Source organism: Mobula birostris, chromosome 8, assembly GCF_030028105.1.
Source record: "Mobula birostris isolate sMobBir1 chromosome 8, sMobBir1.hap1, whole genome shotgun sequence".
Taxonomy (NCBI): Eukaryota; Metazoa; Chordata; class Chondrichthyes; order Myliobatiformes; family Myliobatidae; genus Mobula; species Mobula birostris.
The window spans coordinates 85,507,001-85,533,713 of NC_092377.1; the positions used below are offsets into that span (position 1 = coordinate 85,507,001).

The window sequence follows — 26,713 nt, forward strand, 5'->3', positions numbered from 1 at the left end:
ATTTTTTCATTGTTTTAGTGGAAGTGCTACAACCATGTCCTCAAAACCCTTTGAAAATAAGTTTCAGAACAAGTATGACCTCTTGATAAAAGTGCTTTAGTTTTGCACAATAGAGACCTTTGATAATTCAGAACAGGCATACAGTAGGTCCTGGCTTTGCAGTGGAAATAATGGCAAGGTGAAGAATATTCTCCTTTGTTGCACAGTAACCTTAATAGACTCCACATGCAAAAGATGTTGTGGTCCAATTTACTTCACAACAATCTCAGTATTGAAATGCACGAAAAGATGAGATGAGTCATGACATCAAAGCAACCTTCAAGATGGCACCATTCTGCAGAGAGCTCACAAAACTACTACTACTTCTTCCTCTTTTAAATATGCTTTTCCTGAACTGCAATCCATTGCAGTCTGTAAAATCCATTTTAATTATGAATTTTTGGGCCAAGTGAGCAATCTGGCGTTTTAACTATTTCCTGGGGAATTCAGCAAGGTTGAGAGTGGAGTGTGCAGATATCATTTCCTAATGAAAGTTGTCACTACTAGGGAGAAGGTTCTTGGGAAAGTGAAAGGTCAGAAGGTAGATAAGTCACCTGGACCAGATGGTGTCCACCCTAGAGTTCTGAAAGAGGTGGCTGAAGAGATTAGTAAGTATCTTCCAAGAATCACTAGATTCTGGAATGGTTCCAGAAGACTGGGAAATTACAAATGTCACTCTACTATTCAAGAAGGGGGAGAGGCAGAAGAAAGACAATTATAGGCCAGTTAGTCAGACCTCAGTGGTCGGGAAGATGTTGAAGTCAATTGTTAAAGATGTGGTTTCAGGAAACTTGGAGGCACAGGATAAAATAGGCCACAGTCAGTGTGGTTTCCTCAAAGGAAAATCTTGCCTGACAAATCTGTTGGAATTCTTTGAAGAAATAACGAGCAGGATATTCAAAGGAGAATCAGTTGGTGTTGTGAACTTGGATTTTCAGAAGGTCTTTGACAAAGTGCCACAAGTGAGGCTGTTTAACAAGAGCTCACGGTATTACAGGAAAGATACCAACATGAATAAAGCAGTGGCTGATTGGCAGGAAGCAAAGAGTGAGAATAAAGGAGGCCTTCTCTGGTTGGCTGCCAGTGACTAGTGGTGTTCCATAGTGGTCTGTATCGGGACCGATTCTTTTTACATATTTGTCAATGTCTTGGATAACAGAATTGATGGCATTTTTGCAAGGTTTGCGGATGATATGAAAATAGGTGGAGGGGCAGATAATCTTGAGGAAGTAGGGAGGATGTAGACAAATCAGGAGAATGGACAAAGAAGTGGCAGATGAATACAGTGTTGGGAAGTGTATGGTTGTGTACTTTGGTAGAAGAAATAAAAGGGTAGACTATTTTCTAAGTGAAAAGAAAATCCAAAAATTTGAGCTGCAACGGGACTTGGGAGTGCTTGTGCAGGATTCCCGAAAGGTTAATTTGCAGGTTGAGTCTGTAGTGAGCAAGGCAAATGCGATATTGGCATTCATTTCAAGTGGACTAGAATATAAAAGCAAGGATGTAATGTTGAGGCTTTATAAAGTGCTGTTGCGCCCTCACTTGGAGTATTGTAAGCAGTTTTGGGTCCCTTATCTTAGAAAGGATGTGCTAAAATTGGAGAGTTTTCAAGAGGTTCACAAAAATGATTGCAGGATTGAATGGCTTGGCAGATGAAGAGTGTTTAATAGCTCTGGGTCTGCATTCACTACAATTCAGAAGCATGAGGGATGATCTAATTCAAACTTCAAATGTTGAAAGGCGTTGATAGAGTGGATGTGTAGACGATGTTTCTTATGGTAGGAGAGTCTAGGATCAGAGGATACAGCTTCAGAATACAGAGCAGAGCAGAGATGAGGAGGAATTTCTTTAGCCAGAACGTGGTGAACCTGTGGAATTCGTTGCCACAGGCGGCTGTGGAGACCAAGTCTTTAAGTATATTTAACCAGAGGTTGATAAATTGATTGTTCAGGGCATGAAGGGATAAGGGAAGAAGGCAGGAGATTGGGGCTGAGGGGGAAAATTGGATCGGCCATGATGAAATGGCAGAGCCGACTCGATGGGCCAAATGGCCTAATTCTGTTCCTATATCTTATGACGGAATGTGAACCCATGAAAATGACTAGGAGGACAGCAGAAGGCAAGTGGGTGTTAAGGGTGTCTGGGTTTTACTGGTCTCTCTCTCGCTGCTGCCAGAGGAGGGTGCAGGAGTTTTCTGTACCAAGCTACGCTGTGTACATACATCTATTGACGCTTCTGGACACATCTTCAGTGATGTTCCTGGAATCATCGGGTGTTTCGGATCTTTCAACATTATACAACCTCCTCCAGGTGACCCAGCCGGGGCTGATCAGACCCCAGCTTGTGTCCAGACGGCTATCTACTTATGACTCCACGGCTCCCCTCTTTTGAGCCACAGCCATCTTGAGGCCCTCTCTGCCGCATCGGTGGTACTGCGGATGGCTCTCCTCTTCCTCTCTCCCTCGATGCACAAAATGCTGAAGGCTCTAACTAAAGAGCAGGTTACGAATCCCCTACAACCAACCTCCACTGGGAGACACCTCGCTCTCCATCCAGCCTGCTGACAGTTGCTGACCAGTCCTGCGTACTTGGAGAGCTTCCTTTCAAAGGCCTCCTCCAAGCTATCTTCCCATGGGACTGTCAGCTCCAGCAGTACCACTTGCTTAGTAGACTCAGACGCTAGGACAATGTCTGGTTACAGGGTGGTGGCTGCGATATGGTTGGGGAACTTCAGCTGCCCTTCGAGGTCCACCAACAGCTGCCAGTCCCTTGCAGAGGTCAGAATGCCTGCAGATGTTCTTTTGGAAGGTATTGGCTGCTCCCCAGCTCTGACAAAGGCAATGGTCTGCTTGGAGGGTCGGGACTGCTTCGCCCACTCAACTCCTGCACTGACGGCTTCAGCGATGGTCTTCAGGACCTGATCATGCCTCCACCTGTACCGTCCCTCACCAAGTGCCCTTGCGAAGCTGCTGAGGATGTGCTCCAGGGTTCCTCACTTGAAGCACAGTAGGCACGCAAATGACTCTGCCTTGCCCCATGTGTGCAGGTTTGATGGGCTTGGAAGCACATCGTACACTGCCTGGATGAGAAATTGGATGCGGTGTGGTTCGGCTTTCCAAAGATCAGCCCAGGTCACTTTCCTCTCAACCGCATTCTCCCATCTTGTCCAAGCTCCCTGTTGCTTCATTCCCACCGCCTTGCAGGCTCTCATCTCCTCCACTACTGCTCTCACCTCCTCCTGAACTAGATGACGCCTTTCCTTCCCTCTGGTGTCCATTTGAGGAGTTGGAAAGGATCCTAGCCCAGCTCGGCCTCATGTGACCACTCCCACCAGCCTCCTGTGACGCAGCCTCGCCTCTGCCTCCTGAACAGCTTCCTCTGCCCTCCACTTCCTGCCAGTACTTACTTGAAGCTGTGGGACATTTTTTTTGGTTCTATGGTTTGATGTTTAATGTCCTCAGTAATGAATACTCTCTATAGACTCGTTTTTGGAGAACTCTTTGGTTCATCTTCCATGTGTTTCTGGTTATTCTTTTTTTGTTACTCGTGGCGTTTGATTGAGGCGCTTTGGCACGGAACTGGTTCTGTGGCTGTGGTCGTCGGTACAACACTAAACTTAACTGATTCAGTGGCTGTCACTTCTGGTCCTTTTTTGGGACTCTGCAGCTTGACTTTTAATATTCTGTGAGTTATTTGCTTGAATTTTGCTGCTTGTGTGATTTGTTCTTTGTTTTGTGCATTGGGTGTTTGATGTTTTCTTTTAATGAGTTCCATGGTGTCTATTTTTATTTTGTGGCTGCTTGTGGAAGGACAAATCTCAGGGTTTGTATACTGCATACATACTTTGATAATAAATGTACTTTGAAACTTTGAAACCTCTATGGCCCTAAAAATTGAACCTTGGAATCTCTTTGCTTCAGAATTTAACTTCAGTTGGGATCTAAAGTGGTACATTTTCTAAAATGAAATTTTGTTTGCATATTCTATCTCATAATCCACCCTCTTTCCAAATCTTTAAATCAAATGGTCCATTTCAGAATTCCTGATTTATACTTATTGGCTCTGTGATGCTGGCTGTATCTTTTTCAGGTTCCTGCCTGAATACTCTCCCACACATTGACTGAATTGTCTACTCCTGATCCTCTCTCAAATCATTTCCCTCCCGCCATGCACTGCTTCCCCAAACCTAGTCTTATTCTCTCTATTCCTCTGCTACAGGTGGGCCCTGGTGGGCCGTGTCACTTCCAAACAGTCTTTGAGATTTGAGATATGATTTCTCACCCTGCATGTCTCAGCCAGCATTCTCCAAACTAAGTGACCGAAGAGCCACACGACTGCTTCACGTCACAATAATTGGACATCACCTTCAGAGGGAGTGCGCAAATTCAGACTTGTGGCTGCCCTAAAGTTATTTTTCAGTGTTCCTTCACTGTTGATCACAATATCTGGGCCTGGTACTACAATAAGGTTATCAGTAAGTAGGCCAGACATTCAAACTAAGTAACACACACAAAATACTGGTGGAACGCAGCAGGCCAGACAGCATCTCTAAGGAGAGGTACGGTCAACGTTTCGGGCCGAGATCCTTTGTCAGGACCTTGGCCTGAAACGTCGACTGTACCTCTTCCTAGAGATGCTGCCTGACCTGCTGCATTCGACCAGCATTTTGTGTGTGTTGCTTGAATTTCCAATATCTGCAGATTTCCTCGTGTTTGCGTTTTTGAAATTCAGACTAAGTGTTTCTTTTTATAATTATGGTCATGGACCGCTAACATTTTTGCAGAAAGCTAAGTCATTAAAGAAACATCTTTTGAAAGTTAATGTGAATTTCAAGATGTTACCATTTGTTGAATTACAAGAATTATCTACAGCAACTGCAATCTATTTTTATATTTCAGAAAATTTATATTTCTAAATATATTATGAATGAAAACATCAAGGATAGCACTACAGAATGTTTGTTAATTTAACAGTTATTTTTGTACTATTTGCATGTACATACATTGGAAAGCAGCTATAAAGTATGTCATAGAAAAAATAGGTTATTTAGAAAATGTTCACATTCACAGTATGTTATGATAGTTGAAAGAGTTTTGAGTATTTATAAAGGTGAGACAGATATATATATATATTGTGGAATCAGTACATACCAAGAACTACCATTCCACGAAATGACATTAGATAGAACTGTACAATATACAGACAACATACTACCTCAGCCCAACACTATATAGGACAGCAACAAGAAAACCACATGGGGGGTGAAAAGGAAGTCTTTCATTCAAAACAAAATTGAAATACCACCAAATTCCAGTTATACATGGTATCATTATATTTCCATGTGTTCAAATAAAGTAATTTATATATGTAATTATCTATATCTGCAGCTGCCAAATACTCAACTAATCATTACCTGGTGAAGGCAAGTCTGAATCGTCCTTCTTATTCTGTTGCATTGCCGATTGTTTCAAAAGTTCATATGCTCTTGTTTCTGTCAGAATGCGTAATGTGAAACATCATTGGAGCGGTAGGTGTCAAAACAAAGAGAACAAACTTCCAAACTAACATGAGATTCAGATAATAAAACATAAAGTATCTATTCAAATCTTTCAAGGGTTTACTCACAGTATTAGAAAATTATATATTATATTCAAAGATATTTTTATAACCTTGCCCTTTGTAAGCAATGGGCAAAATTCAGGAAGAAAACAATTTGGCACAACTTCATTAATATTGGTACAAGATTTTTCTGCTTAGGTTTACACATGGAAAAAAAGTAATGGTAATGGCAACTAGCTGTCAACCCTTCGGTCTGTAGTCCAAAAAAAAGAGCTAGGCTTATGATACGAAATGTTTCTTCTACTGAGTCCAAATACTTATTTTGACATCTATGGTCTTCAATCTGAGCTAGGTAGATCAGAAGACTGAACACCTAATCTTCAACCAATGCTAATGAAAGAAATTGAGATAGGCAGTGTCATCAAATCAACTTCCATGTTTACACTGCACAGCATTAATACCTGGTTCATTTACGAACACACAATCCCATTTGTGGGAAGTGTCATGAAGTCTAGAAAACTGCAAGATACAGAATCAGAATCAGGATTAGGATTGTTATCACCGGCATGTGATGTGAAATTTGTTAACTTAGCAACAGCAGTTCAATGCAATACATAATCTACCAGAGAGCGAGAAATAATAAATAAAATAAGACATAATAATAAACAAGTAAATCAATTATGTGTATTGAATAGATTTTTTAAAATGTGCAAAAAACAGAAATACTGTATATTAAAAAAAAAGTGAGGTCGTGTCCAAAGCTTCAATATCCATTTAGGAATCGGATGGCAGAGGGGAGGAAGCTGTTCCTGAATCGCTGAGTGTGTGCCTTCAGGCTTCTGTACCTCCTACCTGATGGTAAAAGTGAGAAAAGGGCATGCCCTGGGTGCTGGAGGTCCTTAATAATGGACACTGCCTTTCTGAGACACTGCTCCCTAAAGATGTCCTGGGTACTTTGTAGGCTAGTGCCCAAGATGGTGCTGACTAGATTTACAACCTTCTACAGCTTCCTTCGGTCCTGCGCAGTAGCCCCTCCATACCAGACAGTGATGCAGCCTGTCAGAATGCTCTCCATGGTACAACTATAGAAGTTTTTGAGTGTATTTGTTGACATGTCATATCTCTTCAAACTCCTAATAAAGTATAGCCATCGTCTTACCTTCTTTATGACTACATCGATAAGTTGGGACCAGGTTAGATGCTCAGAGATCTTGACACCCAGGAACTTGAAGCTGCTCACTCTCTCCACTTCTGATCCCCTTATGAGGATTGGTATGTGTTCCTTCATCTTACTCTTCCTGAAATCCACAATCAGCTCTTTTGTCTGACCGACGTTGAGTGCCAGGTTGTTGCTGCGGCACCACACCACTAGTTGGCATATCTCACTCCTGTACGCCCTCTCATCACCACCTGAAATTCTACCTACAATGGCTGTATCGTCAGCAAACTTGTAGATGGTATTTGAGCTATGCCGAGCCACACAGATGTGTATATAGAGAGTAGAGCAGTGGGCTAAGCACACACCCCTGAGGTGTGCTAGTGTTGATCGTCAGTGAGGAGGATATATTATCACCCATCCGCACAGACTGTGGTCTTCCAGAAGCCCGGGTTCTGCAACTTCTCAATCAGGACTGTTGGAATGATGGTATTAAATGCTGAGCTATAGTCGATGAATAGCATTCTGACATAGGTGTTGGTGTTGTCTAGGTGGTCTAAAGCCGTGTGGAGAGCCATTGAGATTGCGTCTGCCGTTGACCTATTGTAGTGATAGGCAAATTGCAATGGGTCCATGTCCTTGCTGAGGCATAACCGACCTCTCAAAGCATAACATCTAATTTATCTAATTAAAGTACACCTAATTTATATTGGTCTTTGTTTTCTTTCTTTTTTATAGCCAAGACAAAATATTATGCAAAAAGAAAATCAGCTATGGACAATTAAATGTTCATCTCAGGCACAAATGTTACAATCAGTAAAATTTGCCTTCAATCAGAAAAATCCGTTTTGGGAAAGAAAATATCAAAAAAAGCAAAGTTGCCTTAATGAAATATGATGCTAGTCAGCTGAAGGCTCTTTTCCACTGAAGGCTTGCCATTGGACTGTGACATAGTTTACTGAAAGAATGTTCTTAGTCAATAGTGAGAGATTGAAAACCAGAAAGCAGTGGCTTGTATTATGTTCTATGTGTCCATACTGAATTTCCCCAATACTGCTTCATATTATTTCTCTTCAGCAAGCTTTACAGTGATTAAAAGTTTGTGGTAATCAAATTTCTCTAAATTATGCTTTGGAAATACACAGACTTTGATTTCAATTCTACAGTGCTTCTGAAACAATTTATCAAAATGTTAAATTACTTAATAACCTAAAAATAAATTAAAGTTTTATAAATGAGGGCAGATTGTTTCAAGAAAGGTACTTCTAAGAGCTCAGGCTGAAGTTTAAGAAATCTTCCATTAACTGAAGATCCTCCCAGAGAAATCATCCATGCAGTTGAGTAAATGGGGATGCTGACCATAAGACATAGGAGCAGAATTAGGCCATTTGGCCCATAGTGTTTTCTCCGCTATTCAATCAGGGCTGATCCTTTTTTGCTCCCCCCTCAGCCCCACTCCTGGCCTTGTCCCTGTAACCTTTCATGCCAAGGCTAATCAAGAACCTATCAATCTCTGCCTTAAATACACCCAACAACCTGGCCTCCACAGGTGCCTGTGGTAACAAGTTCCACAAATTCACCACCGGATGGCTAAAGAAGTTTCTCCCCATCTCTGTTTTACGTGACACCCCTCTATCCTGAGGTTGTGCCCTCTTGTCTTAGACTCCCCCACCATAGAAAACATCCTTTCCACACCTACTCTGTCTAGGCCTTTCAACATTCGAAAGACTTCATGTGATCCACTTTCATCCTTCCAAATTCCAGTGAGTACAGGCCCAGAACCATCAAGTGTTCCTCATTGGCAAATCTTTCATCCTTGTAAACCTTCTCTTCAATTTCAGCACATCTTTTCTTAAATAAGGAGCCCAAAACTGTTCACAATACTCAAGCTGAAGCCTCTCCAGTGCCTCACAAATCCTCAGCTTCACATCTATTCTCTTATATTCTAGATCTCTTGAAATGAATGCTAACATTGCATTTGCCTTCCTCAGCATTGATTCAACCTGCAAGTTAACCTCTAGAGTGTTCTGCATAAAGACTCTCAAGTCCCTTTGCATCTCAGATTTTTGGATTTTCTCCCCATTTTGAAAATAATCTACACATTTATTTCTACTACCAAAGTGCATGACCATGCATTTTTCAACATTGTGTTTCATTTGCCACTTTCTTACCCATTCTCCTAATCTGTCCTTCTGCATCTTACCTGTTTCCTCAACACTACCTGTCCCTCCACCAATCTTCGTATCATCTGCAAACTTGGCAACAAAGTCATCTATTCCATCATCTTATTCATTGATATACAGCATAAAAAGAAGTGGTCCCAACACCGACCCCTGCAGAACACCACCAGTCACTGGCAGCCAACCAGGAAAGGATGCTATTAATACCACTCGCTGCCTCTTGCCAATCAGCCAATGCTCTAACCATGCTAGTAACTTTACTTTAATACCATGGACTCTTAACTTAGTAAGCAGCCTCATGTGTGGCACCTTGTCAAAGGCCTTCTGAAAATCCAAATATACAACATCCACTGCATCCCCTTTATCTTTCCGACTTGTGATCTCCTCAAAGGATTCCAACAGTTTCATCAGACAAGATTTTCCCTTAAGGAAAGCACGTTGAATTTGCCCTCACTCGTCCTGTGTTACCAAGTCTCCCTAACCTCATCCTTAACAATTGACTCTTACATCTTCCCAACCACTGAGGTCAAGCTAACTGGTCTATAATTTCTTTTCTGCTGCTTTTCTCCTTTCTTAAAGAGTGAAGTGACATTTGCAACTTTCCAGTCCTCAGGCACCATGCCAGTGTCCAATGATTCTTGAAAGACCATTAATAATGTCTCTACAATCTCTACCGCTACCTCTTTTAGAAATCTAGGGTGCAGTTCATCTGGTCCGGGTGACTTATGTACCCTTATGTCTTTCAGCTTTTTGATCACCTTCTCCCTTCTAATAGTAATAGCACCCACTTCTCTTCCCTCACACCCTTCAACATCTGACACACTGTTAGTGTCTTCCACAATGAAGACTGATGCAAAATACGCATATAGTTCATCTGCCATCTCCTTATCCCCCATTATTAGTGGAATAATGAATGTCAACTATGTTTACAACCCTATTTTGCAATCAAATGGATCCCACTCAAAAGAATTTTAAAACTATTAAAAAGCTTTCATGCCTGTCTCTGATGATCTAAGACACTCCGATGTAAAACCAGGGGCATATTTTCCTTTTTTGTCTTGTATTTAAAGATCAGATATGCAAAAGAAACATTCAATCACTTAATTAAAATTAATTGAATACTATAGCAAGTTAATTTATGAAACATTGATCTAAACACTTGTTTCAGATGCTGATCAACCTGTTGTGCAATAGCAACACACAATTTTGCCTTTTATTTTACCTAGTTCTGAAACAGAGCAATTTCATATTTACAATGAGAAAAGCTTTGAATGTTAAACAGCTGGAGTGCACAATTAACATGATACTTGAAAGAGTGATTAACAGTCACTTTCTGTTACTCATCATTTTCTATCCTGTTAACGTATGCAGTGAAAAAAATTCACAGATAATAAATAAACAAACATATCACTATTAGAAGATTTCTTCATTGCATAATCCTTCTGCTCTCCAAACTTAATGAGAACAAATTAAGGCTTCATAAACCACACAGCATACATAATTAATACCACAAATTAAAACAAGGACCCACCGTAATGTACAAAAACTGCTGCATCATATCACGTGAAACAAACCTTATAAATAACATGAAAAGAAAAGGGCCAAAATTATCGGGAAGGTAACTGGTAATTATGAGGGCATTTTAGCTGGGTGTTTGACCTTAAGAAACACATTTGACATGATGTGCAAAACCTATCCCATAGGCCATACTTGGATGAAAACAAATCAGTAGATCAGAAATATTATATGAACATTTTTTGTTTGAAGTTTTTGCTTCAGCTGATCAAAACAGCTTAAATTTACAAACGTACTATGTTTCTCGTTGGGCAATCAGCATGTTGAATGCTCTTTAGATAACTTCAAAACAGGAATTGCTCTCTTAAGCTGAATATAAACCGTATCTTAATCTTGTGAGGATATATTTATGAAATCTTTCATTTAAAATATCTTGCCACTCTGTTTTGTTGGAATCATTAGCTGGGTATCGGACTTCTGAAGAAGGGTTTCACCTTTCTGAAAAATTAATGAACTTGTATTGTTATATTCAACCTAATTATAGTTAATATGTTTACATGTTTTCCAATATTTTCCCAAATGAATATAGTACAGGTTATAGAAGGTTAATATCAAGTGTAGTTATCTAAAAAGATGTTACAATATCCAGATGACATTCCCAACTAAATTATGGTGTTACAGCTAATTCTTCCTCAAAAAAATTGTAAAGGGTATCATATTTATATGCTATAATATGTAACAACTGTTTAAATTTAAGTTTACTTTAATGAATTTAAAATTGATTAGAGCTTTGCTTTGAATTGTATCCAATAATGAATCTAGCAACATATTTTAAATGGACAAATCACTTCCTAACATTCAGCTTGTCTGAACCATCAATTGCACAATTAATACCATATCTCCAGGTATCTGCATGAGCTACTTATACTGAGTCACCTGCCAACTCCACTTATCTTTGAGATTCAAGCAATATTTCTCTAAAATGGATGGCTTTCAAAACCATAGCACCCCGTGAGGTGGCATGGTAGCTCAGTGGTTAGCACAATACTTTACAGGACCAGCAATCTGCGTTCATTTTCTGCTGCTGCCTGTATGGAGTTTAAGTTCTCCCCATGATCGTGGGGGTTTCCTCAGGGTGCTCCAGTTTTCTCCTGCATTCCAAAGACTTACGAGTTGGTAGTTTAATTGGTCATTGCAAATCGTCCCATAAATTAGGTGGTGGGCGGCATGGCTCAAAGGGCCAAAAGGGCCTATTCTGCAATGAAGCTCAATAAACAAGTACATAAGTAAATAGAAGCACAGCTGGAATGTATAGCAAAGCAGAGTCCTCACACAGACACTTAGATAGCTTTACAAGCCGGGAAGTGCCATCCAATGTGTGTTCAAAATCATGAGAGACCAGAGGTTACCACTAACAAGTGTAAGAATAGATTAACTTCATGAAGTATGAGGAGAGATTGAAAAGAAAAGGAAGGAGTAGTAAATGAAGAAGAGAAAAAAGCTCAAGGTGCATCAGAGACTGTTAGGTAGAAGGGCCACCTTTGGGATGTTATTTCTGTGCTCTATTATTCATTCAAACACCCTGTTTGAAAACATGCTCCAAAGTTAGAACACCGTTGTCATCTTTCATATAAATATTACAACAAAAGAGACCATTCATCCCACTGCAAGTAATCATTAAAAATAATTATAAATAATTATAAATATATATGTATGTGTGGCAAAGCAAGCACTGTTTATCAATAGTAAACCATTAAAGGTTCTACTTATCCTTAGTAGCAATCTACATATACATTCATACCAGCTAGTTCTTCTGCTATGTGTAACCCGTGGTAAGGGGTAGGTGTGCTGAGCTTGAAAAAGGTATATGGCTTAGTGTTTCTGCCTTAGCTTGGATCATCTTGATGTGGGCTTCTGCATTCTGTACTGGGTCAACCCACAATGGAAATAGACTCCTTCATCTTGCTAGAAGCCAACAGGTTCCTGAGTAGACACCCCATTCATCCAAGCATTTCAAGTCAAATCAAGTCAAGTCAAGTCAAATCAAGTTCAAGTTTATTGTCATTCAACCATACACATGTATACTGTCAAAGGAAACAACGTTCCTCTGGACTAAGCTGCACAACATAATACATATAACTCACACACATAACACATAAAATAACATTACCACTAGTAAATAAACAAATAATAAGGTGCATTTGTGACACAATTTATAAAGTGAACAATATACCTCTACTGGCGCTTCATGCGTAGTGAGACCTGGGTGGTGGCAGGTAGCTCTGTAGTCTTATGGCCTGGGCGAATAAGCTGTTCTTCATCCTAACAGTTCTTTGCCTATTGCTATGGTACCTCCTGCTGGTGGTAAAAGGTCAAAGAGATTGTTGGGAGGGATCACCGACAATTCTAAAGGTCCAGCGTGCGCAGCGCTCCTGATAAATAGCTCTGATGGATGGAAGAGACCCCCCCAATAATCCTCTCAGCAGTTCTTGCAATCCTTTGTTGGAACTTGAAGTCAGGAGACTTACATTTCCCATACCAGATGGTGATGTAGCTAGTCAGGTGGTCAGAACCCTCTCAATGGTGCTCCTGTAAAAGCTGATTAGAATGGGGGAGAGGAAACCTTACTCACCTCAATCTCCTCAGGAAGCGGAGACACTGCTGTGCTTTCTTGACCAAAGAGGTGGTATTATATGCACTCCCAGAAGCTTGGTGCTCCTAACTCTCTCCACGGATAAGCTGTGTTTGTGCAGTGAGGAGTGGTTAGACTGCACCTTCCTAAAGTCCACAATCATCTCTGGTCTCGTCCACATTGAAACTCAAGGTGTTATGCTCACACTATTTTAGCAGCTATTCTTCCTCCTTTCTGTATGTTACCTCGCCGTTGTTGTTGATGAGGCCAACCAATGTTGTGTCATCAGCGAAATTGATGATTCAGTTTGAACTTGGTCTAACAGTGCCGTCATGCATTAGCATCGGGAAGAGCAGAGGGCTGAACATGTTCGAGGTGTTTCTGCAAACATGGACTGACTGTGGCTTTTCTGTCAAGAAGTCCAGGATCCAGTTACAGAGAGGGTGTTGAGACCCAGCGAGGACAATTTCCCCACCAGCTTCTGAGGGATGATTGTATTAAACACTGAGCTTTTGCTTTGTTACACCAATCAGTTTTCCTGAAGCTGGGAGCTACAAGATCCTTATTTGACACCCCAGTCACAGAACCTGTATGCATTCTTGCATCCACCACCACACTCCACCTCCAGAAAACTAGCACTGTAATACTAATATCACCCTGGCTGATGTATAACCTCGACTCTAAATTGTGCATGGTTCTAGTCTCTGAGCCTTTACCCACAATAAAGGTGGCCCCTGTCACAAACTGCTCTCCTGCTGCTTTGCTTTTTCTTTAGAGGCATTGAACTTTTGCTTTTCCTGACCCTGCTGTAGAGGATGAGTGCATATTGCTCTCGGTATCCTACTATGATAAAGCTGCAAGCATACAGCTGCAGTGCAGTGTGAAGATATGTGCAAAACAGAACTAGGGAGTGAGGAATCTTTACATAATTAGGGATCAGGAAAGACTGTACAATTACAATATGTGGCAGTCCTCATGTGACAGTTGAGATACTTGTAGTTCTGCCTCTGGCTAAGGTATGTGGCTCCCAATTATAGTGAACACTGTCTCCTCATGAGGAGTAATCTCAAGTAGATATGCATAAATAAGTGCATACATGCTATTCAAATAGCTAAAGAGCTATTGAGTTCGAAGCCTGTCATGCCGTCCTCAGTGATGATTGCTGTGTTCAAGATAATAGACAGTATGATCTCAAAACCTGTCACAGGTATTCAATAGAGAATATTTGGATTGTAATGAACTTACTCTTGCTAAAGTTACACTGGATGTACTCAGAAACAAAGATATTATCCAAGCTCACAATATTTAAAGTGGAAACAGACAAGAATATTGAAATGTTAACTGTACAAATTACCTGAAACATTATGCTTGATATTAACCACCAAAATGTCTTAAAATTTAAATCATTTTTAGCTTTTTCTCAATCATTAGATAATTTGCATTGTACTAACCTTGCTGTTTTGATTTATTCTGAAAAAGCCAGGGCACAGGGTTTGTTGCATTAATTTCTGCACTGTCATTGAGAATAGATGATAAACTGCATGATGAGTCATCACTTTGAATAGACTGGGTTTCAATTGCTTTTGAAAGGATTTTCTTCAATAATGCTATTGCCTTATCAACAGAAAGAAACAGTGAAAAATTCTTCATTCTCACCGAATGGTTGGTAAAATATAACTATTTTGCCTTCAAAAATGAGAACACATTTAGATATCCACACAGAATAAATTTGTGCATCAACTTTGAGAATTCGTGAAAATACATTGTGTTACATTATCCCTCCTGAGTTAGATTTGTTAAATTTTTCAATAATTTGTGTTCCAGTTATTTCTACTCAATTGCTGGTTTACCAAAATGCTAGTTAGGAAAAGGGATGAAGCTGAAAATAACTGGACATAGCTGGAAACAGTTCAATTTACCTACCAATAACTATAATGTGGAAGCTACTGACATGATGAAGGAAGCCTGAAACACTGCCAAAGATGGAGGATCCTCATTGCTGCCCTAAATGGCACCTGCATAATGGGCAGTAAGAAGAATTTTAATGTGAATGACTTTCATGAGCAATGAAGTCTTTCTCTATCATTATCATCATTATTAAATGGCATGTCTAAATGAGGTGGGTGATCATTATCTATCCATGACCATGATTGTTATTAGCAAATTTTGCGATAGAAGTGGTTTGCTATTGCCTTCTTCTGGGCAGTGCCTTTGCAAGATGGAGGACCCCAGCCATTATCAATATTCTTCAGAGATTGTCTGACTGGCATCAGTGGTCACATAACTAGGACTTGCGATATACACCAGATGCTCATATGACCAGCGCCTGTCTGCTCCCATGGCTTTACGTGAACCTGATTGGGGGGCTAAGCAGGTGATATGCCTTTCCCAAGGGTGACCTGCAGGCTAGCGGAGGGAAAAAGCACCTTACACCTCCTTTGATTTAATTGATTTAATTGTTCAGGTATCATCAACTTACTGACTGTAAAAATATTTTATTTACCTTATGATCAATTAACGAGTTCTGCTTTTGTAAATTGCCAGTAGTCTGTAGTTCTTACTCAGCTAATGGCAGCATTAATTGCATTTAAGCCCATGTGAAATATTCAAAAATGCAGATGATAAATAATTAATGTTTGAAAATTCAAATTCATTGTTTAAACATGCATTTAAGTTCTTATATTGTAACCTCCATGAACAAAATAAAATAATATTGTTACCTTTTTTGAGTTACCCTCCTCCGCAACAAATAAAGGTCCAAATATCTCTGCTATCTCGTCTGTACTCAGTACTTGATGCTCCAACAAAGAAAGAATGTGTGAATACCAATGCTTCCAGAGTGTGGCAGAATCACCAGGTAAATTTGACAAGCTGCAGATTCAAAGATTTCAAATAATACAAAAATGTAACAAAGAAAATATATTACTACTATGTTGCCAAAAATGGCAAGAAAGAAACTAGCTTCCAGGTGAGACATCTTTTTGGGTAAAGGTTAGTTAACAGATGGTTACAGTAACTCAGTAATATGGAAAAGCACATATTTATATATTTATAAAATTTTAACGATATCTTTACTTTCACCAAGGCTCTTTTCATTTATTGGGTCCCTAGCTCCCTTTCTACTCACTGGGGCTCTGGTTCCTGTGCTCTCTTTAAGGTTATTGGGTTCATAGGAAAATTTATTATAATACTGTAAAACATTTAAATTAAGTGAATTAAAATATATTGGCATATTACTTGGAGTGGCATCCAAAAATGTGTAAGCTCAGTACCAAAGTTCCAACTGTGCCGGATTATCAGAATTTTACTAAATGGATTTAGGTTACAGATATGTCAGCTAAACCCCTCTGTAATAAAGAAGAAATGAAAAAAAGGTTGCCTGCTTCAACATTTAATAAGATCATGGCTATCATTTGGATCAACCCTACTTTCCTGTACTAACCACTACACTGCTCCCTCCAATCCAATATCAAAGCATCTACTAAGCATCTTCAGCCTCTTGAAGAAAGAACTCTAAAGAATTACCAAAGTGCAGAAAATGAAATTTCTTCTAATTTCAATCCTGAATAGCTAATCTCTTACTTTTTAAACTGTAACCCCCTATATCTACTGATCTCAGCTCACAAAAATAACATCCCATCATCTACCATTGTCCTATGTCAAGCCCGTGAAGAGTTTTATGCAGTTTAATGAGATCACTTATATTTCTAAACTCTGTGAAGTACAGGCCCAGTCTGCATAATCTCTCTTTACACAATAATCTTGTCATCTAGGACAATAGAGATGCCAGGCAGGATAGCTGAATGCTCTTCATGCAGGATGTGGGAAGGCAGGGAGACCTCCAGTGTCCCTGATGGCTAAAACGGTGACAAGTGCATCTAGCTGCAGCTTCTAACAATCCGTGTTAAGGAATTGGAGCTGGAACTGGATGAACTCCGGATCATTTGAGAGGCTGAGAGGGTACTAGATAGGACATATAGAGAAGTAGTTACACCCAAGGTGTAGGACACAGGACACAGGGTGATAGCCAGGAAGGGGAAAGGGGCTAAGGAGCCAGTGCAGAGTACCCCTGTGGCCATCTCCTTCAATAGCAGGTATATCACTTTGGTTACTGTCAGGGGGTGGGCGGTGTTGACTTAAAAGAGGAAAGTCACAATGGTTGGGACTCTGGCACAGAGTCTGTCTCTGTGACTCAGAAGGAGGAAGAAGAGGCGGACTGTGGTGATAGGGGATTCGTTGGTTAGAGAAACTTACAGGAGGTTCTGTGGGTGAGAACAAGATTCCCGGGTGGAATGTTGCCTCCTGGGTGCCAGGGCCCAGGACATCTCAGATCAAGTGTTCAGCATTCTTAAGTGGGAGGGTGAACAGCTAGAGGTCATGGTCCATGTAGGTATGGGTAGGACAAGTGATGAGTTTCTGCATAGGGTGTTCAGGGAGTTAGGTGCTAAGTTAAAGGTCTGTACCTCCAGGCTTGTGATCTCAGGATTGCTACTTGTGCCATATGCTAGTGAGGCCAGAACTAAGAAAATTATGCAGTTTAAAATGTGGCTAAGGCATTGGTGTGGGAGGGAGGGCATAAGATTTTTGATCACTGGGCTCTCTTCCAGGGAAGGTGGGACCACTACAGTAAGGACGGTTTGCCCCTGAACTGGACGGGGACTAATATCTTGTCAGAAGATTTGTTAATGCTGCATGGTGGGGATTAAACTAGAGTTGCAGGGGGATGGGAACTAGAGTGCCAGAACAGTTAGTGGGGAGGTTGTGGAGGCAGATGCTGGTAAGACCTCAGACAAAGCCAGAAATCAAAAGGTTGAACATGGTGTGACTAGCGTCCGGAACTGCTTATGCTTCAATGCACGAAGTATCATAGGAAAGGCAGATGTGCTCAGGGCATAGATCAACAACTGGAATAATGACGCCGTAGCCATTAGTGAGACTTATTGCAGGAGGGGCAGGACTGGCAGCTCAGTATTCTGGGGTCCCAATTTTTAGATGTGACAGAGAGGGAGAGATTAAAGGAGGAGGGGTGGTGTTACTAGTCTGTGAAAATGTTACGGCAGTGCTCCATCAGGACAGAATGGCAAATTCGACTAGTGAGGGATTATGAGTGGAACTAAGAAATAAGAAAGCCATGACCATGTTAATAGAGCTATATTACAGACCACCCAACAATCCTAAGGATTTAGATAAGCAAATTTGTAAAGTGATTGCAGACTGTTATAAGAAACAAAAGGTTGTAACTGTAGATGATTTTAGCTTTCCACATATTGACTGGGAGTCCCATACTGTAAAAGGACTAGATGGGATAGAGTTTGTCAAATATGTTCAGGAAAGTTTCTTTCATCAGTACGTAGAAGTCCTGAGGAGAGAGTGTGCGATTCTGGATCTGCTGTTAGAGAGTGAGACAGGGCAGGTGACAGAAGTTAGTATAAGGGAACATTTTGCATCTAGTGACCACAATGCCATGAGTTTCAAAGTAAATATGCAAAGAGACAGGTCTGGCCCATGGGCTGAGATTCTAAATTGGAGAAAGGCCAATTTTGATGGTATCAGAAATGATCTGGCAAATATGGATTAGGACAGGCTGTATTCTGGCAAACGTGTACTTAGAAAGTGGGAGGTCTTCATAAACAAAATCTTTAGAATACAAAGGTTGTATGTGCTTGTTATAATAAAAGGTAAAGATAACAAGTGTAGGGAACCTGGTTTTCAAGAGATATTGAGACCCTGATTAAGACAAAAATGGAGGTGCATAGCAGGTATAGGCAAGTAGGAACAAATGAGGTGCTTATGGAGTACAAGAAATGCAAGAGAACACTTAAGAAACAGGAAGGCTAAAAAAAAGCATGAAGTTGCTCTAGCATACAAGGTTAAGGAGAATCCTAAGGGATTCTACAGGTATGTTAAGAGCAAAAGGATTGCAAGGATTTAATGTGGTAATCTACGTGTGGATTCAACACAGATGGGGGAGCTCTTAAGTGCATTCTTTGCACCTGTATTTACTCAGGAGATAGATAGAGTCTGTAGAAGTGAGGCAATGCAGCATCAACTTCATGGACCCTGCACAGATTACAGAGGTGCAGATGTTTGCTACCCTGAGGCAAGTCAGGGTGGCTAAATCCCCAGGGCCTGATGAGATGTTCCTTTGTACCTTATGGGAGGCTGGTGCAGAAATTGCCAGGACCCTAGCAGAGATACTTAAAACATCCTCAGCGACAGGAGAAGTACCAGAGAATTGGAGGACAGCCAATGTTGTTCCGCTGTATAAATAGGGCTCTAAACAAAAACCAGAAAATTGTAGGCCGGTGAGTCTGACATCAGTTGTAGGAAAGTTATTGGAAGGTATTCTAAGGGACTGTATATAAAATTATTTGGATAGATATGCACTGATTAAGGATAGTCAGCATGGCTTTGTGAGTTGTAGTCATGTCTAACCAATCTTAGAGTTTTTCGAGGAAGATACCAGGAGAGTGAATGAAGGCAAGGCCGTGGATGTTGTCTACATTTACATTTGACAAGGCATTTGACAAGGTCCCCCATGGGAGGCTGGTTAAGAAGGTTCAGTTGCTCAGCATTCAGGATGAGTAGTAAATTTGTGGGAGAAGCCAAACAGTGGTAGTAGAGGGTTGTCTCTTTGACTGTGACTAGTGGTGTGCCGCAGGGATCTGTGCTGGCTCCTTTGTTGTTTGTCATCTATATTAATGATCTAGATGATAATGTGGTTAAGTGGATCATCAGATTTGCGGATGACAGCAAGATCGGGGGTGTAGTGGACAGCGAGGAAGGCTATCATGGATTGCAGAGGGATCTGCAAGAGCTGGAAAAATATGCTAAAAATGGCAGATGGAATTTAATGCAGACAAGTGTGATGTTTTGCACTTTGGTAGGATCAACTAGGATAGATCTTACACAGTGAATGGTAGGGCACTGAGGAGAGTGGTAGAACAAACGGATCTGGGAATACAGGTACCTAATTTGTTGAAAGTGGTGTCACAGGTAGATAGGGTCATAAAGAAAGCTTTTGTAATATTGGCCTTCATAAATCAATGTATTGAGTGCAGTAGATGGGATGTTATGTTGAGGTAGTATTCGACGTTGGTGAGGCCTAATTTGGAGTATTGCATGCAGTTTTGGTTATCTACCTGCCAGAAAGATATAAACATGGTTGAATGAGTGCAGAGAAAGTTTACAAGGATATTGCCAGATCTGGGGAACCTGAGTTATAAGGAAAGAGTGAATAGGTTCAGACAGCATTTTTTTGTTAGAACACAGAAGATCGAGAGGAAATTTGATAGAGATATACAAAGTTAAGAGAGGTATAGATAGGGAAAATGCAAGCAAGTTTTTTCCCCACAGAGATTGGGTGGGATTACAACCAGGTGTCATGGATTAAGGGTGAAAAGTGAGAAGTTTAAGGGGAACATGAGGGGAAACTTCTTTACTCAGATGGTCGTGATGGTGTGGAATGAGCTGCCAGCACAAGTGGTCCATGCAAGCTTGATTACAGGAAGTTCGGATAGGTACGTGGATAGTAGGTGTATGATCCAAGTGCACATCAATGGGATAGGCAGTTTAAAAGATTTTGGCATGGACTAGATGAGACAAAAGACCTGTTTCTGTGCTGTACTTCTCTATGACTCCATCCACAATTTAATCTGATGGATCTTCAATATACTCCTTCCATTGTAAGTATATCCTTCCTTACAAAGAATGAGTGGATCCAGATGCAAGCAAACTCATTACAATTGGAGCAAGGTGCCTCTACTATTCTACTCTTGGAGTACAGCATAACATGCTGTTTGTGTTCCGAATTGCTTGATATACATTGACTTTCAGTAATTCAGCTTACTCCTGATTCTATTAACAATCCCTTATCAACCTGTTCAACTTTATTGAGTTAAAGATAACTGAAGTAGACTGAATAACAGACAACAAAGTGCATTTGGTCTTCCAAAGGGTAAATGAAAAAAATTCACATAATACTGATTGGATAACTCAAAATCATGAGTCACTATGATAAATCTTATAAACGGATTAAGAAAAGAGTTTAATGGTCAAAGCAAAGGGTATTTGTTAAAAGGTTTATGATGGTATAATGTAAGTACTGAATGGATTATTCCAGCAATCTGTGCTGGCGGTTTATACTTGTAAAAGTGTTTAAGAACGTAATTTTACCCCTGTGAAAAGCCACATCGGAAGTTTACATTAAAAGATAACTTAATAAGTGCCGAAGCAAAGCAAAATAAAGGAAGTACCAAGATTTCAACTGATATGCTTTAGATCACCAAGTAGTACAGACTCTTTTTTAACCTTTGCTGACTGAAATTACCTTTCATTAACTTCATCAAATGTCTCCCAGTTCTTCTTCAAAATCTCATCAGAAAACAAACAGGCATTTGAAGTACTCCTTAATAATGTCTTAAAATGGTGAAGAACTACTGCTCCACAGGCTTCTAGGCTTTCCTTGTTCAAACTGCCTTTCCTATTGCAGACCCTGTAAAAGGAATTTCAAGTTCAACCTAACACTGGAAAATCTGAAGTTTACTCAACAAAGTTGATGTGTGGCAAATAGGTTATCAATAATTCTGAGGTAAAAGTTGATTGTCCAAAAGTCTGATCATCCATCACACAAAATCCAGATAGAATATAATTTAGGTGCAAAATACCAACTGAAAATTCTTCACATACTTTTGATTGTGGTAAAACGAGATTAAGTGTATGAGGAACTGCAGATTATGATGTTTGAAATTGACACATTGAAAATAGAATCATAAAAATAGACATGTAAATTGGACAATATTTTACAAAATGAAGAATATTAACATGCTGCATTACCAAATAAAGAACTGACTAGATACTGAGGTACTGGGCAACATTCTCCCTCTGTGGTCTCATAGGCAGAACTAACTAGTTGAGCCTCTGATTACCAGCCCACTGTTCTCATTCAAAGACAGTGAAGAGGGTGTCCAGTAATCATCATGGGACAACCAAGAGCTGTCTATCATCTGTCAATTAGACAATTAAACTGACACCTTATTTTGGTAAAATACCTTATTGTTAATATCATACATTTGTAATAAACTGTGAAGAACTAGAAAAAATAATATAATTTTTTCAATTTGTTTAGTCAAAAACTTGCCTCTGATGGTTTGCAAATCTCATATACGTATACATATTCCATAAACCTTTGGTGCTTGAAATGGAACTGAGCCTTGTGTGATTATTCAAGTGCTCATTTCCTGAAAGAATAACTAATATTAAGTTTTAGAAACAAATTTAATTTTATAAAAAATATAGTAGTACATTCTTAAAATTAAAGAAAATGTTGTGTGTTGAGGGAGACAGAGGGAAACATTTTAATACAGCACTTGCCCCTTCCAAACTGGCAGTAAAAATGAAAAAAAAACAAATCAAACTTGCTCAAAGCCTTCTTGGATCATAATTACTAACAGCAATTTTAATTTCTAGGTAACAAGGATAACCTCCTGGATTAGTAGGATCCTTGGTTAAATATGCAGTTCATGAAGACTGGCAATAAAAGACTCACAGGATATCCCACAGTTTTGTTCATGGAGGTTGTCCCTGAAATCTATTGGCTGGTCAAATGGCTCAAAAGTTGTAACCGAGACTAAGACCCACATGCACTAAGTCTCTGATCTGTGACTGTTTCTTTCTTTTTAAATCTTTTTATTGAATAAGTATACAGAAAGGTAAGCCATATAGGCACTAATACACTGTTAGAATATAATAAAATTACAGGAGATATTAATACAAAAAAAATAATACAAACAATGTAATTTAAACATAACATACCAAGGTAACATAACAGTATACTAATTTTTATATATATCAATAGAGAAAAGGAAAAAAAAAAACCCCCAAAAAAAACCCACCGTGCAACTAACTAAAAGCAAAGCAAAGCAATGGGCTAACTTGAAACCAAACAGAGTTAAAAAACTTAAAATCACGTCCTCAATCCTGACCCCCATTAAAAACAGTAAAAAAAAAAACAAGAAGGGTATATATTACATTAAATGAAAATATTGAATAAAAGATCTCCAGGTCTGTTCAAATTTAAATGAAGAGTCATAAAGATTGCTTCTAATTTTCTCCAAATTCAAGCATAATATCGTGTGAGAAAACCAAAAAAAGGTAGTTGGAGCATTAAGCTCTTTCCAATGTTGTAAAATACATCTTTTCGCCATTAAAGTAAGAAATGCAATCACTCTACGGGCTGAAGGAGAAAGATTACTGGAAATTTTAGGTAGTCCAAAGATAGCAGTAATAGGATGAGGAGAGATATCTATATTCAATACCTTGGAAATAATATTAAAAATGTCTCTCCAAAAAGTTTCCAGAGTAGGACAAGACCAAAACATATGAGTTAAAGAAGCTATCTGCCCTGGACATCTATCACAAAAAGGATTAATATGAGAATAAAAGCGAGCTAATTTATCTTTGGGATCTGTGACTGTTTCATGATTGTCACACGCAAATATAGCTTTCCTGCCTCAAAAAAGCTGGAAATGGAGAAACAAACAATAAAAGGGGATCCATTAAGAAAGAATGTTGACTCTGGCTGAATGTATGTCTTTGCATGACTTTCTGATGTTGGTCAACCAAAACATACATCATCATGGAAATGGAGTTCACCCTTCCCAGCTTTCTCCATTATCTACCTAGTCTTCCCTCTCCCCTTTACTCCAGAGAAACGTTCCCACTTCCAGTTTGCTTTGGAAAAGACAGACAATTCATTACCCAAATAGATGAATCTTTTTTTGCCAGTCAATCACCTTTTCACAAAAATGACCAAAGAAAACTTTGAAAGTTTTAAAAATTTTCAAAAGGTTTTTAATCTATGTTTTTCACAGCAGATTCCCAGAGAGTTTTGGCCTATCGTGTAGGATGTGTAACATACCCTGACACACCATCACATCTTAATGCATAGTCAACAACATATGTATTAGGGACAGCTTCGGCCATTGACAACAAAAATATATTTGCATGGCACTTCAGATACTATCTTTAAGCTTTGGTGGAGATCCTGATATTTATGTCAGTTGCATTTCACCCATCGTCAGTCATTACCTTTTCTAAATGTATATTTAATGTGAGATTGAACATGATGCTCTGAGGGCATATTTTGTGCCAAATCTTAAAATTGAGTATGATGTTTTTATATTAACACTAGTCTCCTTATCTATAGAATGTAACAGCACTGCATGCAATTCAGAGAAATCTGAGTGAAATAATACTTGGAATGGTTGTTTTCCTATTGGAGGAAAGGTTGGAGATGTTAGGTTTGGATGCACCAGAATTTAGAATGGAGGAAAAGAGAAAGGGGTGGGGTGTTTTGTTTAAGACATATAAGATCCTGAGGGACCTTGTCAAGTTGGATGTGGGGAAGAAGCTTCTTTTTGTGGCTGAATCTACAATCATTGTTTAAAGTTAAGAAATGAGATTGAAATGAGGTGATTTTTTTCCTCTGTTCATCTTTATAACTCTCATCATGAAACAGTGGAAGTAGCAGAGTGCCTGCAAAATGTTAAGGTAGATAGATTTGTGATTAAGTGGTAATCGGTAACTAGAATGTGGGGTTGAGGGTCAGATCAGCCATTAATGAATGCAGGAGCAGGCACATGGGCCCAAATGGCCTACTGCTGTCCTTAATGTGTCTGTTGGTATGCATATTTCTTGTCCTTCCCATATATCATTATTGTGATTTAATATTTGCTTTGCCATCAGAAAGCACAGAAACAACCAGAGCAAAGAAGAAATAACACTGAAAAAAGTTTTACTGAACAACTATTGATGTTAATATGGGTAAGTGTTCCATTTTGTTCACTTCAGATTTTAGTTTGTTTTTCTTTACTATTTGGAAATACAAAAAAGATTAATAAAATTTGTTCTATTTCTGTAAGTTATGCTTTTAAAATTCCTTAGTGGAGTTTAGAATGAATAAATATGCATATGTCACTTTAAAACAAAAATAATAGTCCAAATAACTTGTTCATTTCTGTAATATATTTTAATATCTTCTCATCCACTGACAAAACAGTGTCAGCAGTTCTGCTGTGGTACCTGTATATTAAATGTAAAAACATCACAATTGATACTATTCTATTCCTAGGCTCAGATAACAGGCATAAAGATTATATTCTATGTATTTAAAAAAGAGGGAAATCTACATGAACAAACAATGAGTTATAGCACTAAAATGGAATGAAATTACTATTTTAGCAGATCTATAATCACCTTGTGATTTCCTTCAGTTTTTCACTACTTATTGCAGTAGTCTGATACAGCTCTGAATAGGTAGTCTTTGTTCTCCCAACAGCATCTTCTATTGACTGAAGTAAGTGACAAAATCCTTCAAATAAAAGGCACCCTCTGCAGATAATAATGAAAATAATCATGTTCATGATTATACTTATTCATGTTATTGAATCAAACAATCATATATAGTAATAAAAAGGTAAACTGGCAACATAAAATATAGTAATTAACCTTAAACCTTCCTTCAAATGAGGACAATTGCAGTTTTGTTAATATGCACAACAGGACATCACACACTTTTATGGATCAAAAAGTTAAGTATGCTACCTGAAAAAGTCAATGAGTCAAAAACAGTTGTTTATGGATTAAACTATACAAATAGAAGATTGCAAGAATAAAGAAAGATTCATGGAAACTGAGACTTCCAAATTTATTGCTTTTATTTTTATCATCTTTTAATTACTCATTTATTTCAATCCTCTTCTACTACACCTCTGCTTCTGTTGTTCCGCAGCTGGCTACAAGGAGAATTTTCCATTCTTCCTTTCGCTTCTAGGTAAATACATGTTTTATGTCTTCCTTCAGCTATTCATCTATACTTTGAAACTAAGAATTCAGCAAAATTCAAAGACAATATTTATGGGAAATGCATTCCATAAAACATTTATTCAAACTTGCATTTCTGCAATAGTACAAATGCCCATGGCCAAATTGTGGTTTATCATTCACTGAAGTGCTTCGTCTGTAAAAAATATCAGAACTTAAGCATTACAGAATTTTATAGCAAAGAAGGAAAATATTCAGCCTATCATGTCCATACCAGGTGGATGAAAAGATATTTTCATATTCTTTTTTCATGCCCCACAGTTGGTGTCAACCCTGTGCACCTTATGTTTTTCTTTTTAAAATATTCATCCATTTCTCCTTTGAAAGTGCAATGGTTTTTGGTTCAATCACTACGTTTGACAGAATATTTCATTTACTGGAAGGTGTCTGTTTAAAAAGAAAATGTGCCCATGTTTTCTTTTTCTCTTGGGAGGCATATTAATAAAGAACATTTTTCTTTCTAAATCTTAAGTTATAATATTAATTCACCTGCAACATCTGCTGTATATAATTAACTGATTGATGGTCAAAAAATAAGGACGTTCATTCTCAGAAATACTTCCAACATGCTTAGATTTCTTCTCTGAATTAATTTTATAATCTTAGTACTTGCGTTGTAAGTGATACTGTTCAGAAAATAGCTATTTTATTCAAAAATAAAATAAGGCAATACTTTACATTTTTGCATATTTCTGTAGCTTATTGTTAGCCCATTCAGAAGCAAAAGAAAAAAAATGATTGCATGTTATT

At 38.9% G+C, this 26,713-nt stretch overlaps 1 protein-coding gene across 3 annotated transcripts in view; it reads right to left on the reverse strand.

The window, feature by feature from the left end:
* The window catches only part of kiz (kizuna centrosomal protein), a 207,746-nt gene that overhangs the window by 52,376 nt on the left and 128,657 nt on the right, over window positions 1–26,713 (reverse strand). For 2 of the 3 annotated variants that reach the window (XM_072265562.1, XM_072265561.1), the window contains exons 7-11: window positions 25,337–25,471; window positions 21,411–21,575; window positions 15,802–15,952; window positions 14,533–14,695; window positions 5,453–5,530 (exon numbers count right to left, since the gene is read on the reverse strand). In XM_072265562.1, coding sequence (XP_072121663.1) covers window positions 5,453–5,530; window positions 14,533–14,695; window positions 15,802–15,952; window positions 21,411–21,575; window positions 25,337–25,471 — 692 coding nt within the window. Of the gene's footprint in view, window positions 1–5,452; window positions 5,531–12,699; window positions 12,805–14,532; window positions 14,696–15,801; window positions 15,953–21,410; window positions 21,576–25,336; window positions 25,472–26,713 lie in introns of those variants that run through there. The other variant, XM_072265564.1, reaches the window with a different exon arrangement.